The sequence below is a fragment of the Otolemur garnettii genome, unplaced genomic scaffold (assembly GCF_000181295.1).
Source record: "Otolemur garnettii isolate 467f Iridium unplaced genomic scaffold, OtoGar3 scaffold00031, whole genome shotgun sequence".
NCBI classification, from domain to species: Eukaryota; Metazoa; Chordata; class Mammalia; order Primates; family Galagidae; genus Otolemur; species Otolemur garnettii.
In genome coordinates, this window is record NW_003852426.1 from 7,324,492 (window position 1) to 7,337,671 (window position 13,180).

The 13,180-nt window shown below is 40.0% G+C and overlaps 1 protein-coding gene across 1 annotated transcript; it reads left to right on the plus strand.

Annotated features, from left to right (window-relative positions):
* The first annotated feature begins 480 nt into the window (after positions 1 to 480).
* Positions 481 to 9,571, plus strand: SRSF3 (serine and arginine rich splicing factor 3). The gene is made up of 6 exons (XM_003789148.3): positions 481 to 635; positions 2,726 to 2,933; positions 5,222 to 5,356; positions 7,524 to 7,562; positions 7,814 to 7,900; positions 8,138 to 9,571. Exons 2-6 carry the CDS (start codon positions 2,728 to 2,730, stop codon positions 8,163 to 8,165), a joined length of 495 nt encoding a protein of 164 aa, XP_003789196.1. The 5' UTR covers positions 481 to 635; positions 2,726 to 2,727; the 3' UTR covers positions 8,166 to 9,571.
* Positions 9,572 to 13,180: the final 3,609 nt, after the last annotated feature.

Consider the following 13,180-nt stretch of genomic DNA (forward strand, 5'->3'; position numbering starts at 1 on the left):
CTTTCCAAGCCAGGCTTTTCCTTAATATATGGGACTTAGGTGGCCACTGTTTGGTGCTAGCTTGGTCACAAACAGCTCAGTGTCCTTGGAAGCAATTACGAGCCACGTTTGTAAATGTCATGTTCTTAGTTCCTCCCCAACCATGCACAGTAGTGAAATAATTAAAGCATTAATCCAAGCAACACCTTAACCTTGTTAGGAGCCAACGGCTCTATCAGTGTTTGGTAGTGATGGCGATAGCGTACGCGGACTTGAGGAAGAGGAGACGTAACACACAGGTTGGTAAAGAGGAAGAACATTAGAGACAAAACAAGGATCGCAGAGATCTGCGCGCTCTGGCGCATGTCTCCGCCCACCAGGCCGCGCCACCCAAGCGCGCTCCCAGCAACCGCGGTTCTTGCTGAGCCGATGGCGGTTACGTCAAGGCATACTGCGCCTCTCATTGGGCGTGCCCGTGCAATCACGTGATCCCAGAGTAGTGTATAAATACGGTGAGAAGACGGCGGTGGTCCGCCATTTCGTGGACGCCGGGTAAGGAGGAGCAAGTGTGGGAGTCCGGCTAGAGGGGAGCGGGCAGCGGGACGATCCATCGGAGCCTGAGGACTTGAGCCTCCGCACTTTAACTCTAGATTTCGGTAAGAGACAGCCACGGAAGGTGTGACGTGGGAAGTGGAGCTTTTTATCAGTACCAAGGTGGAGCCAGGCCCAATGGCGGCGCCAGATTGAGACAAAGAGGCGCCGCCGCCATTTTGTGACGTTCAGCATGGGGCGGTGGCGGGGTCCCCCGGCTCATCGGAGGGTTTCCAAGCCTTCGGATGGAGGTGGTTATATTCCTCGTTAAGGGCTGAGCCGAGGTAGGGGGATTACCCAGGAGTTGAAGCGAACAGCGGGAGCTGATAACCGAGGTGTCTTCTTGGTCGCGGCCTTTGAATTTTTATGGCGCCTTTTTTTTCTTTTTTGGAGGCGGGGGACCTCGTTTTCTTAGGAAGGGTCTCAGGATTTTTTTCATAAGTCATTAATCAAGATTGGATCTTGCAGTTTATATTAATGGCTTTCATACATTAATTTTCATATAGCTTTAATTTGATTGGACTTTTTACTGTTTGAATCTGATTTTTTTTTGATTGTACGATCTTTCTTGAAGTTGAGCTGCATTGTTCTTAAAGTTGCTCCCCCTTAACACGTAGGCCTGAAACTGGTCACGGCCGTGTTTTTTTTTTAATCAATTTCCAGCATTGGTTTAGTCTCGAAACTAACTCCGGGGCATAGGGTGTGGTCACGACAAAAGATAGGATTTTTTTAATTAGTTAAGCCCAGAGTGCGAAAAGCTTGGTGTTGATGGAAAGCCCTTCAAGCTGAATTACTGAGTAGGTTGCATTTCTGTGATGGAAACTGGCCTGCAAGTTGACTTCATTTGCTGAAGTGACTTAAAGGTTTATTCTGTATGAACTCTAGAAAAGAGGGTTTTTTGGTTGTTGTTTAGAAATCCAGGATTCTTTTGAAGTGAAATTCACATCTTTAAGATTTAAAGTGCAAATTCACTGGTATTTAGAATGTGCAGCCATCACTTACCTGATTCCAAAACTCTGGCAACCACTTGTCTATCTGATGGACTTACTCATTTAGGTTATTTCACATGGCATGGGTTTGTGTAATGTGTGCACATTTGTTTAAAAGGACTTTTTAACATGTGGCATTTGTCAGTACTTCATTCTGAATGATACTCCATATTTTGCTTATCCATTTACCTGTTGATGGACATTGGGGTAAACATTTTTTTGGCACTCCCGAATAGTGCTGCTATGGGCTTTCATTTTTTTAAATTTATTTGTTTCTTTATTGAGACAGTCTCAAGCTGTTAACCTGGGTAGAGTGCCCAGATGTCATAGCTCACAGCAACCTCCACCTTTTGGATTCAAGTAATCCTCTTGCCTCAGTTTTTCTATTTTTAGTAGAGACAGGGTCTTGCTTTTTGCTCAGGCTGGTCTCAAACTTTTGAGCTCCAGCTATCCACCCGCCTCGTGCCACTGCACTCCACCATGAAGTTAAATTTAAAAGAAAAATTTAACAGGTCTGCTTGAGGAACAGTCACTTGCTTAAGACTTTGATCTGTTTAATGACATGGTATTAGCCTTGTTTCTGTAGAAGAGGAAAAGTCTCTGTAGCATCTTTCTAAAGAAGACATTTCTATTTATTTATTTATTTATTTTGAAGGCTAGTCAAGTGCAGTAGTGAGAAGGAGGGCAAGAGTAGAACAAGGAGTTCAATCTGTAACTGACTGTGAACAGTCAAGTAAGATTAACTCACTACCTTCGGACCAGCCAAGAAATAACTTTTCAAAAGTGAATATTGTCGCCCTTTATTAAAAGTTGGGGCTTATAAAAGCACTTTTGGTGGTATAAGCACTTGTCTTCATCACTGTTCCATTTGGTTTTCGAGTCCTCAGCAGAATTTGTTATGGAGCTGGTGACCCTGCATTTCTAAGTGTTTTGTTTTGGTGGTTAAATGATGGGTTAAATCTCTTAACTCACGGACCACATTATGGTAAATAATTGGCTTTCTGTAGTCTGAAATGAATTAAGATTGGGGAGAATGGATGTTCTAAGAGTAGCAGTTCTTGTTTGGTTTTTTAGCATTTTGGAATTCTTTCCTGAGGGAGGATCTTAATGTTTTTAACTGTAGATGTTTTGGATAAATTAATTTTTTTGGAATTCTTTCGTTACAGAAATGCATCGTGATTCCTGTCCATTGGACTGTAAGGTTTATGTAGGTAATCTTGGAAACAATGGCAATAAGACTGAATTGGAACGGGCTTTTGGCTATTATGGACCACTCCGAAGTGTGTGGGTTGCTAGAAACCCTCCCGGCTTTGCTTTTGTTGAATTTGAAGATCCTCGAGATGCAGCTGATGCTGTCCGAGAGCTAGATGGAAGGTAATTTAATGATTAATTTCTACTAGTGGTAAATGTGTTGCCTATGCTTTTTAAAATCTCTAGGATATGTGGCATTTATTTAGGTGGCTTTTTGAAGTCTTTAGAAATAACTGTGGGGTCACATATTAAAGTAAGAGTGGTCATAAACAGATAACTATTACCTATTTTTAATTTTTTTTTTTTTCTTTTAAGACAGGTTCTCACTTTGTCACACCTGGTAGAGTTGCCATGGCATCATAGCTCACAGCAACCTCAGACTCCTGGGCTCAAGTGACTCTCTTGCCTCAGAGAGAGTAGCTGGGATTACAGACGCCCGCTATTGATTAACTTCAGAAAGCCAGTTATTACAGGCTATTTTTAGAGGTGGGGTCTTGCTCTAGCTCAGGCTGGTCTCGAATTCATGAGTTCAGGCGATCCACCTGCCTTGATCTCCCAGAGTGCTGGGATTACAAGCATGGCCGCCCCCCCTTTTTTTATTTAGAGACAGAGTCTCGACTTTATCACCCTTGGTAGAGTGCTGTGGTGTCACAGCTCACAGCAACCCTCAAACTCCCGGGCTTATGTGATTCTCTTGCCTCAGCCTTCTGAGTACCGAGTAGCTGGGACTACAGGTGCCCGCTACAACACTTTGCTTTTTTTTTGTTGCAGTTTGACTGGGGCCAGGTTTGAACCCACCACCCTTGGTATATGGGGCTGGTCCCCTACCCACTGAGTCACAGGTGCTGCCCACCCAGCCGTTATTTTAAATTTTTTATGAATAGTAGTTGAACATGAACTAAATTTTTTACAAATCATAGTTAATACAGGGTTTTATTTTACTATTGTGTTTTTATGGGTTTAGAAAGCTTATTCCAAGATGAATTGGTTACTATTTATTTCCCTTTGTGTTTACCACGTAACACTTGAGTTTAAAACCCTTCTCCATCCTCACTCCCTCCCACAGTGGAAACCATTGGAATTGATGAAATCAAGGAAAGCAGTTAATCTGTCAGGTTAAAAAATTAATTCTACTTTAGAATTTCTGTCCTGGAAGTCAACAGTTATTTAAAATGGGGTCCTTTTCTCCTTACTCATATAATTGAAAAAAAAAAAACTGATCTGAGGGTTGGCTGTAAGAAAGAAAGGTTGCTTATCCAAGCAAATTGCAGTAAAGTTTTCCAGAGTCACTGTCTAAACATAGTTTATATAAATTATATGGCAGTGGATAGATAAAGGGTGGGGGGGATAAAGGACATTTTCTGCTATTCTTGGTTATAATTTCTTACGTGCCAATTGAGGGGAGGAGGGTCATCTAAAATAGCCAACGTGGTTGTCTTTGACCAGTGTTTACTTGGGAGGAGAACCAATAAATGCAGAGTATAAGTAACAAGTGCTGGAACTGAAAATATAGGAGAGAACCATTTATTCCAGAATAAATCCAGGGGTCTAAACATTTAAGTAGCAACTGTTAGCAAGTTGGCTTTGAGCTCAGTAGTTAGTCTGGTTGTCAGTAAGATAGAAAGTTGGTTTCTTTGTCAATTGGTGCTTAAGAAAACCCATATATACCCATATATTTTTTTTGGACAGAATCTCTGTCGTCCTGGGTAGAGTGCTGTCGTGTCATAGCTCACAGGAACCTGAAAGTCTTGGGCTCAAGAGATCCTCTTGCCTCTGCCTCCCAAGTAGCTAGGACTACAGGTGCCTGCCATGATGCCAGACTGAACAGATGGGGATTGTCTCTTGCTCAGGCTGGTTTTGAACTTTTTTTTTTTTTTTTTTTTTTTTGAGACAGTCTCAAGCAGTCGCCCTGGGTAGACTGCAGTGGCATCATAGCTCATAGCAACCTTAAACTCTAGGGCTTAGGTGATTCTCTTGCCTCAGCCTCCCAAGTAGCTGGGACTACGAGTGCCCGCCACAACTGCCTGGATATTTTTTGGTTGTAGTTGTTTGGCAAACCTGGGCTGGATTTGAACCTGCCAGCTCCATTGTACGTGGCTGGCACCCTAGCTGTTTGAGCTACAGGTTCCAGCCTGTTTTGAACTTGAGCTCAGGCAATCCACCTGCCTTGGCCTCCCAGAGTGCTAGGAATATAGATGAGAGGCACCATGCCTGGCCTAAAAAACCATTTAGTTAGCTTAATTTGAAATTAAACTGGAGAACACATGTAATCATTTTATATTAGAAAAATAAGGGAATTTAAAACTAAAGAGTATACATTCAGATGTGTTTGTAAAGTAGCTAACTGGGAGTATTTACTTTTTGCTTTATCTCTGAAAGTAAACTGTTTTAAATTTGTCTCTTCCTCATAGGACACTGTGTGGCTGCCGTGTGAGAGTGGAACTGTCCAATGGTGAAAAGAGAAGTAGAAATCGTGGCCCACCTCCCTCTTGGGGTCGTCGCCCTCGAGATGATTATCGTAGGAGGAGTCCTCCACCTCGCCGCAGGTGAGAGCTAGGGTGTGTTTAGAGGTATTGGTGTAATGGAGTAGCTGGTAGGAGCAGGTATTTCTCCTATAGTTTGTTGGTGGGTTTTAAACTTTGAAGAATCGGAGGTTTCTATGAAACATTTGCTGGGTGTAGTTTGGGGTATGTGAGTTGTGCTGAGTGTTGGCTTTTGTCTTTAGGTCACTGTTCATGTTGGTAGTTAGTAACTTCTATCTTGGATCTATCTTCTAGTTCATCTTCTAGTTGCATCTTTTCAAGTCTTCCTTTATACTTTAGGCCTTTAGGCCTTTTTCCATTTCTTGACTCCATAATGACAAACATTACATTCAATTCTAGCTCTTCACAATGTGTTTTCTGCTACTAGCACAATTGTTATATTTATCAAACAGGCAGCTGTTTAAATGTTACAACTGGTAAAATAGAAGTCATTCTGAAACTAACTTTAAGTCACTGACCAATAAAGGGGGCTAAAAAAGAAGTAATCCCAGTCATCTGTTCTTCAATCCCAAATAGGAGAGAATTCAGTTTTTTTGTAATTGAAAATGGCATCATTCTTGGACCAGGCAGTATTGTCTGGGTGATAACTCCACATCTCCTCAAACCTCCAAAATAGTTTCTATGGGACTAAATTTACCTCTTACAGGTGAGTGAAGTCCTTCTAGGAGATAGGAGTTCAAAATCTTGCCCCTTTTGCTATTTTGAAAAACAACAACACACTGTTGCCCATCATAATAAAGAGTATTTGTTAGCTAATAGATGGTTGTACTGATGGCTTGTTTTTCATTTTTTTTTTGTGCTTTTTGGTCCATCTATTAATAAAAATGAACCCCGTTACAGAGTCACCATCATGTCTCTTCTCACCACCCTCTGAATCTGCATTAGCCAGTCAACTAGCCCTTTCAGCGTCATGTGACCAGCGCGCCCCATTCAGCTTGGCTGGTGTCGTTTCACATGACCCAGGCTGGCCAGTCGTCAGGTTGCACCGCCCTTTGGTTCCCGAGCATGCTGTTTTCTCTCAGCCTTCTCTCCAACCTTAACCAAATCGGCAGCAGCCACCTCGACCGCCCACACATTCCTGGCCAATCAGCTCAGCTGTTTATTTACCAAATGTCTTCACAACAACTACAGCAGCAGCCTTCGGCTAACAAAAAAGCAGGAAAAATCCACAACACCCCCTTCGCCAACCAACTAAATCCAACGCAACATCTGGCAAAACCTTTTCAGCAAATTCTTCCTGGCCGTCAGTCCGGCAGCCTCACCTCACCATTTCTAGCTTGTTGAAACCCAAAACTAGTAAGTTTTTCCTGCTTATACAGTTTACTGCTGGTTAAAATAAGGAGTAAGCGGCTTAAAGTAATTCTTTTTTCTGGATCAAAGGCTGGCTGTGCATAATTGAATGGTAACGTACATATATATTGCTTGAAAAAACTTTTAAGGGTGATAGGGAACTCATAATGTAACTAGACCTTCAAGTGAGACTTATTTGCATGTGTGAGATGCCAAACTAAAAATTTTAATATCTCTAACAGATTAGCTTTCCTTTCTGGCAAAAATTCATTGAATCCTATCACCTTTAAATGGTTTTACTAACAGTTTTCAAAATTTTAAAATTTTGGGGGTGAAGTGTGGGCCAAGCTAAGGTGATTTTGATGAGCCTAAACACACTCTTAAATGTGACGATCACAAATGCAGTTCTAATGTAGCACTTAATGGCATCAATATTTACACCTAGCGCGTTTTCCCAAAAATTACACTATCCACCTGGTACCTAAGTCTTGTCATGGACTTACAGGTTTGCATGGGTTCCAAATACTGGTTTATGGTACTGTTTTTGGAACTACTTGTGGGACTACATTTTGGTGTGGTGTTTGGGTAGTGAAGTTAGTTTGACATGAAGTTTTGCATTGGACAGATCTGCTGTGAAGCATTCTTTGTTAAAGTGAATCCATGGTTGGAATACCTGCTTTTCACATGAGCTTTTTGTTCCTTAATCCTTCTGTGCCTTTTTTTTCTTTTCTTTATTTTTTTATTTTTTTATTTTTGGACGATGGGTGCCAGTTCTTCGGCACATTCACTGGGCCCAACAGTGAGATTGAAAAGTTGGGAAATACCTCACGCCATAAATAGTAATTGATGATGAGCCTAATTTTCATGTTTCTACTTTTAGATCTCCAAGGAGGAGAAGCTTCTCTCGCAGCCGGAGCAGGTAAATAACTTCTACTTTTTTGGCTATGTTCTCAGAAATGGCAATGTTTCTGCTGTTCCTAAGCTGTTTTTCACGTAATGTGGTTAATGGAAATGGTCCTTGATTTTAGCAGTGAATCAATTGGTATGCAAAGCCAATTGTAGATTGTAAGGATGAGCCAGCTTTCAGTTTTTAAAGACATCTTACAAAATATTTCTGATAAGTGTAATTAACATGCCTGAATGGCCCCTAATGTTCTTTCTCTGGTTTAGGTCCCTTTCCAGAGATAGGAGAAGAGAGAGATCACTGTCTCGGGAGAGAAATCATAAGCCCTCCCGATCCTTCTCTAGGTCTCGAAGGTAAGATCTTGTGTATGTATATATATATATAATACTCAAAGGCAGTGGTTCTCAACCTTCCTAATGCTGTGGCCCTTTAATACAGTTCCTGTGGGTCTCGACCCACAGGTGGAGAACTGTTGCTCTAAGTAAGGTCTGTCTTCTTAGCCATAATTTTTTGCCTTCACTTGTTTATGGTAATATGTCACTAAGTGTCATTAAGTTATAGATGTAAAGTTTTTGTTTTGTTTCTTTTAGCCGATCTAGGTCAAATGAAAGGAAATAGAAGACCAGTTTGCAAGAGAAGTGATGTACAGGAGATAACTTCATTTGACAGGAGTATGTACAGAAATTTCAAGTTTTGTTTGAGACTTCATAAGCTTGGTGCATTTTTAAGATGTTTTAGCTGTTCAAATTTGTTTGTCTCTTGGAACAGTGACACAAAAAGTATAATTCTCTATGGTTTGAAATGGATCATATGAGGCATGTAACACCAAGAATTGTTACTTTACAATGTTCCCTTAAGCAAAATTGAATTTGCTTTGAATTTTAGTTTTGCATAGACTGATAATAAACCTCTAAATCCTGCCCAGCTAAAGTGTGATTTATTTTTTTTTAATATACGTAGAAACAAAACTGGCAAAAATTGAATGAAGATTTACTTTTCCCCCCCCCCGATGTCTGGGATATTATATGCAACTTTAGTTGAACAAGCAGTCTTTATAAAGCTGCTGTGAAACAAGCCAGCAGCTACATCATTGTACTAAATTAGAGGTTTATGAAAAATCAACTAGTTTTCACCCTGGGCAGAGATTGCCTACTTAACTATAGAATCTGATAAATTCTAAGAAAGTTTACCTTTGCTTTAGGTTCATAAGTTCCTTTGTAATAGTTATATATCAAAAACCAATGTCCTGCAAGTTTAAGGGTACATTGTAGAGCCGAACTTTTGAGTTACTGTGCAAAAAATTTTTTTTTATGCTGTCATTTGTAATATGTTTTGTGAGAATCCTTCAGATTAAAGTTTTGGTTACAATTGTTGTTTAACTTGAAAGCCTGTTTTTCCTTGCAAACTCAAATCTGTGAGCTTGGTACAAAGTCCAGGTATAACATTCCTATTGGAAGCCATACTTATATTTTCTTGTAAAGTGCTTTTGAATTAATAAAATATTAGCATAATTATGTAATAGTCAGTTGAACCCACTGTTAACATTGTTCTTATCCCAGGGGAAGCAGTTGGTTACACAATTCTTATTTTATGAGAAACAAAACTGAGAAGCACTGTGGATTAGTTTTCTGAAGTGACAGGAATACTTAGTTGTCACCTAAGTGATTATTAACAGTTACCCCTTTTTTTGAGGAGTAGAAGCCAGTTCAAGGTCCATGACAGTGACCAACATTTTAAAACCTAGCAACCTGGAATATTGTAACCCAAAATTGCCCATTTAAAAACGGGTTTAGTTTTTAGCATGAGAAGTTTCCACAAAGTCTTAAAAGTTGGTTCCATTTTATAATTTGAGGTGTTGCATGGGAATTCTAAAACAGTCCATCATGATGTAAAAGTTCACAATATGGTTCAAATGTAACAGTGCAGAATTGAATATGGAGGCATGCATAACCTTCCTTTTAGAAGATGGGAGGAGTTGTGATTTCAAATTTTTGTGCAATTAGATTAAATCATAATGCAACAGTCTTGTGGCTTAGTTTCCTTAAATATGCTCTTTCAAGATAGTTTTGATTATGCTTTTCTGACTTTGTCTTTAACATGAAAGATAAGTCATTACATTGAGTTAAATCTATAAGGCTGTGTTTAAGGTAACAGGTTCTAAAATTATTTCCAGTGGTTGTATTAACCATTCCCCTGAATCTCAGCAAGAGAGAATTGGTGTCAAGAATGGTTCGCTGTGAGCTTTTTACCAGTTGGGCAAGTTCAAGGAAGATACTTTAGATTGCCTATTGATGCTGGGAATTCTGGCTTTGGGGGCCTTCTAGTGTTTTCCCAATAGCCTAAAAACATTATGTTAGGGACAAGGCAAGATAGTTAAGTTATGAAAGCAATAAATACGTTAGTTATACTCCATTTATAAATGGGCACTTTGACGGGCGATTTGAGCAGTATACAACTTGGAGGTTTAATTTGGAAGAGTTTCTGTAAAAAGGACAATTGATTATGGTAGGTATAATGTAGCTAATAGGGAATATAGAGGTTGAAATAAAGTTGACTACTTCAGGGAGTTATTCCTTGTCTTACACATCCATTGTTGATCAAGTTAACCAGAAAAGCCGTAAGCATAGTTTTATGGCTTATAGAATATTTGGAATACAGAGATTGTTGAAACCTCGAACTCATTGGCTATTTTGAAGTTTTAAAACCTCTGTAATTTCTAAAATATAGGTCACTTTAGCTAGTCTTTGAGTTGATTGTAATAGTAAAAGTCACAAAATAGAACTTTGAACTACAGGTGTTTATTAGAGGTCACAATAAATCTTGGTGATAATTTAAGGAAACATCAAAGGATTGTAGCTGGCTATTACACTTTTAAGAATATTTAATTTGGTCTATAGTTCTCAGTTCATTGTAGGTTGCTTCTAACCTCACTGTCTTTAAGCAGAAAGTTGGAAACAAAATTAGCCACAGAAACTTCAGTTTCACAAGACACAGCTAGCCTATGTGTGCCATTTTATATATGAGTGTCTTAGTGGGTGGGTCCTGGAAAAGATGATGAGATCAATAGATAGCGTCTCTACTCCAGTAGACTGCAGTTATTAGTGGCTCACACTCAGACCCGTATCTGGGTGGTAGGGAGAGAAATTCTGGTTTATTTTCATTATATTTATTTTAGCACACTGCTTCTTAATTAGGAATGGTGTTGATAGTAGAGATCCTCCAAAGTATACAGCCTGACTCCGGGCCTATTGACTTAGTTTTCCGGGGTGATGATCTAGCCCTGTGTAATATGGAAGTGTTCTAGGGTGATAAACATCGTTGGTTATATAAGAACCAGTGATTTAGTACTTTGTCTAAATGCTTCTTTCAGAATCCTAAATGGGATTTAGTTGTCAGATTTAGTGGGTGGTAATCTCTTCCAGTTGTATATTTTTGTACTTCCAGACTGTTGCTTTCTGGTTTTCCATTTCTTTGAGAACATGAAAGATTTATAATTAAAGTCACTGAAGAAAAACTGGGTTGGAAATATATTTTGTCTAAATAATACAGTATTGAATTTTATTTTCTGTGTCCACACTAATTCAATAAAGGATTCATTGGATACCTGAAAAGAATTCAGCTGTATAGCACCCTTGAGGTTCTGAGATGGGTACATTAAAATTTGTTTTGATAAGTTTAGTATAGGCTTGGTGCCCATAGCTCAGTGTTAGGGCACTAGCCACGTAAACCAGAGCTGGCGGTTCAAATCCAGCCTGGAGGCCTCAAAACAATGACGACTGCAACAAAAAGTGAGGTGTGGTGGCACCTGTAGTCCTAGCTACTTGGGAGGCTGAGACAAGAGAATCACTTAGGCCCAAGAGTTGAGGTTGCTGTGAGCTTTTATGCCACAGTACTGTACTGAGGGCAGCATAGTGAGACTGTCTGAAAAAAAAAAAAATGTTTAGTATAACCACTTAGTTTTGCCTATGTAACTTTCTTTTCCTGTTAGATTGCAGAAATTGATAATACAGTGTTGGGATTCTCAATTCTCATTTCATATCCTAGTGCTTTCTCTTACATGACAGTAGCCTTAAGTATAATGACTAAGCCGACATGAAATACAGGTGTAGAACATTGCTTTTCTCGTGTCTACATCTGACATAAGACAATTGTATTTTTACTACAAAAGTGTTGGAATGTGCCCAGTTAGTGCCTTTACTACTGTAAGTAAGTGCATGTGTTTTGAGCAAGTGAAAATCACAACACAGTGGTATTCTGGTTCCTGGTGGATCATCATTTGGGGAGGTCCCAAGATGGAGAGAGTATTTTACTTTATTTCTGGAACAAAATTGAACTTGGCATAAAGGAAGTCTATAGGTTCAAAGACATTCCAAGCCTTGTTTATTCACTTGTGATCAGTCACCTTTGTTTCAGTACCTATGCAATTCAGATTTCATCTGGAGCAAGTTGACTGATGTTTTTTATTTGCAAAGCCCCAAAACTTCAAATTGAAGCCAAGAGGAACAGTGTTGAAGTTAAATTGCGTTAGTTAAAATACTGGTTGAGGGGAAAGGGAAGTGGAGAATTGCAGTTTGTATTGTTACTTGGAAAGGAAAATAGGAATTACGTGAGTATAAAAAATAGAACATAGTGTAAGTTTTTTTTTTTAAAGAGACAGTCTTTGTTGCCCTTAGTGTAGAGTGCTGTAATGTCACAGCTCACAGCCACCCCCCAGCTCTTGGGCTTAGGTGATTCTCTAGCCTCAGCCTCCCAAGTAGCTGGGACTAGAGGTGTCTAGGTATTTGTTTGTTGGAGTTTGGCCCAGGGCTGGGTTTGAACCCTCCACCCTCGGTATATGGAGCTGGCGCCCTACTCACTGAGCCACCGGTGCCTTCGAACATAGTGTAAATTTTGAGAGCTGAAGTTTTGTTTGAGAATAACTCTCAGGAAAGAATTTCTAAATCTTAAACTCAAGCAGCTGGTAACTTAAAAACACAGTAAAACTGACTCTGCCGCCAGAATCTCATAAATAATGAGGACTTTTTTTTTTTAGTTTAGATAAAACCACCCATGCTAAGTTTTCAAGAAGAGCACGTTAGGGACAAATACAACTTGAGAAAAGTTTGTGACAGGAATCGAGTAAGGAATCTGGGGTATGGTGGGTGGTAAGTTATACCACCGGCTCAGTTTCTAGAAGATTAGAACATATGTAACACATGTTTGTGTTTGGCTGGAGTTAATTTTAGATAGACTGCTAGGACTCCTGGACTAAACAATTCATCTTCACTCGGTTTTATATTTAGATTAATTAGGTGGTTTTGTTGTACTGTTTTATTTATTTATTTTTTTTTTGAGACAGAGCCTCAAGCTGTCCCCCTGGGTAGAGTGCCGAGGCATTACAGCTCACAGCAATCTCCAACTCCTGGGCTCAAGCGAGTCTCCTGCCTCCGCCTCCCAAGTAGCTGGGACCACAGGCGCCCGCCACAACGCCTGGCTATTTTTTGGTTGCAGCCGTCATTGTTTGGCGGGTCCGGGCTGGGGATTTGAACCCGCCACCTTAGATGTACGTGGCTGGCGCCTTAGCCGGTTGAGCTATAGGTGCCGAGCCTGTTGTACTGTTTTATATGCCCTGTGAGGAGAACTCTTGGACCTTG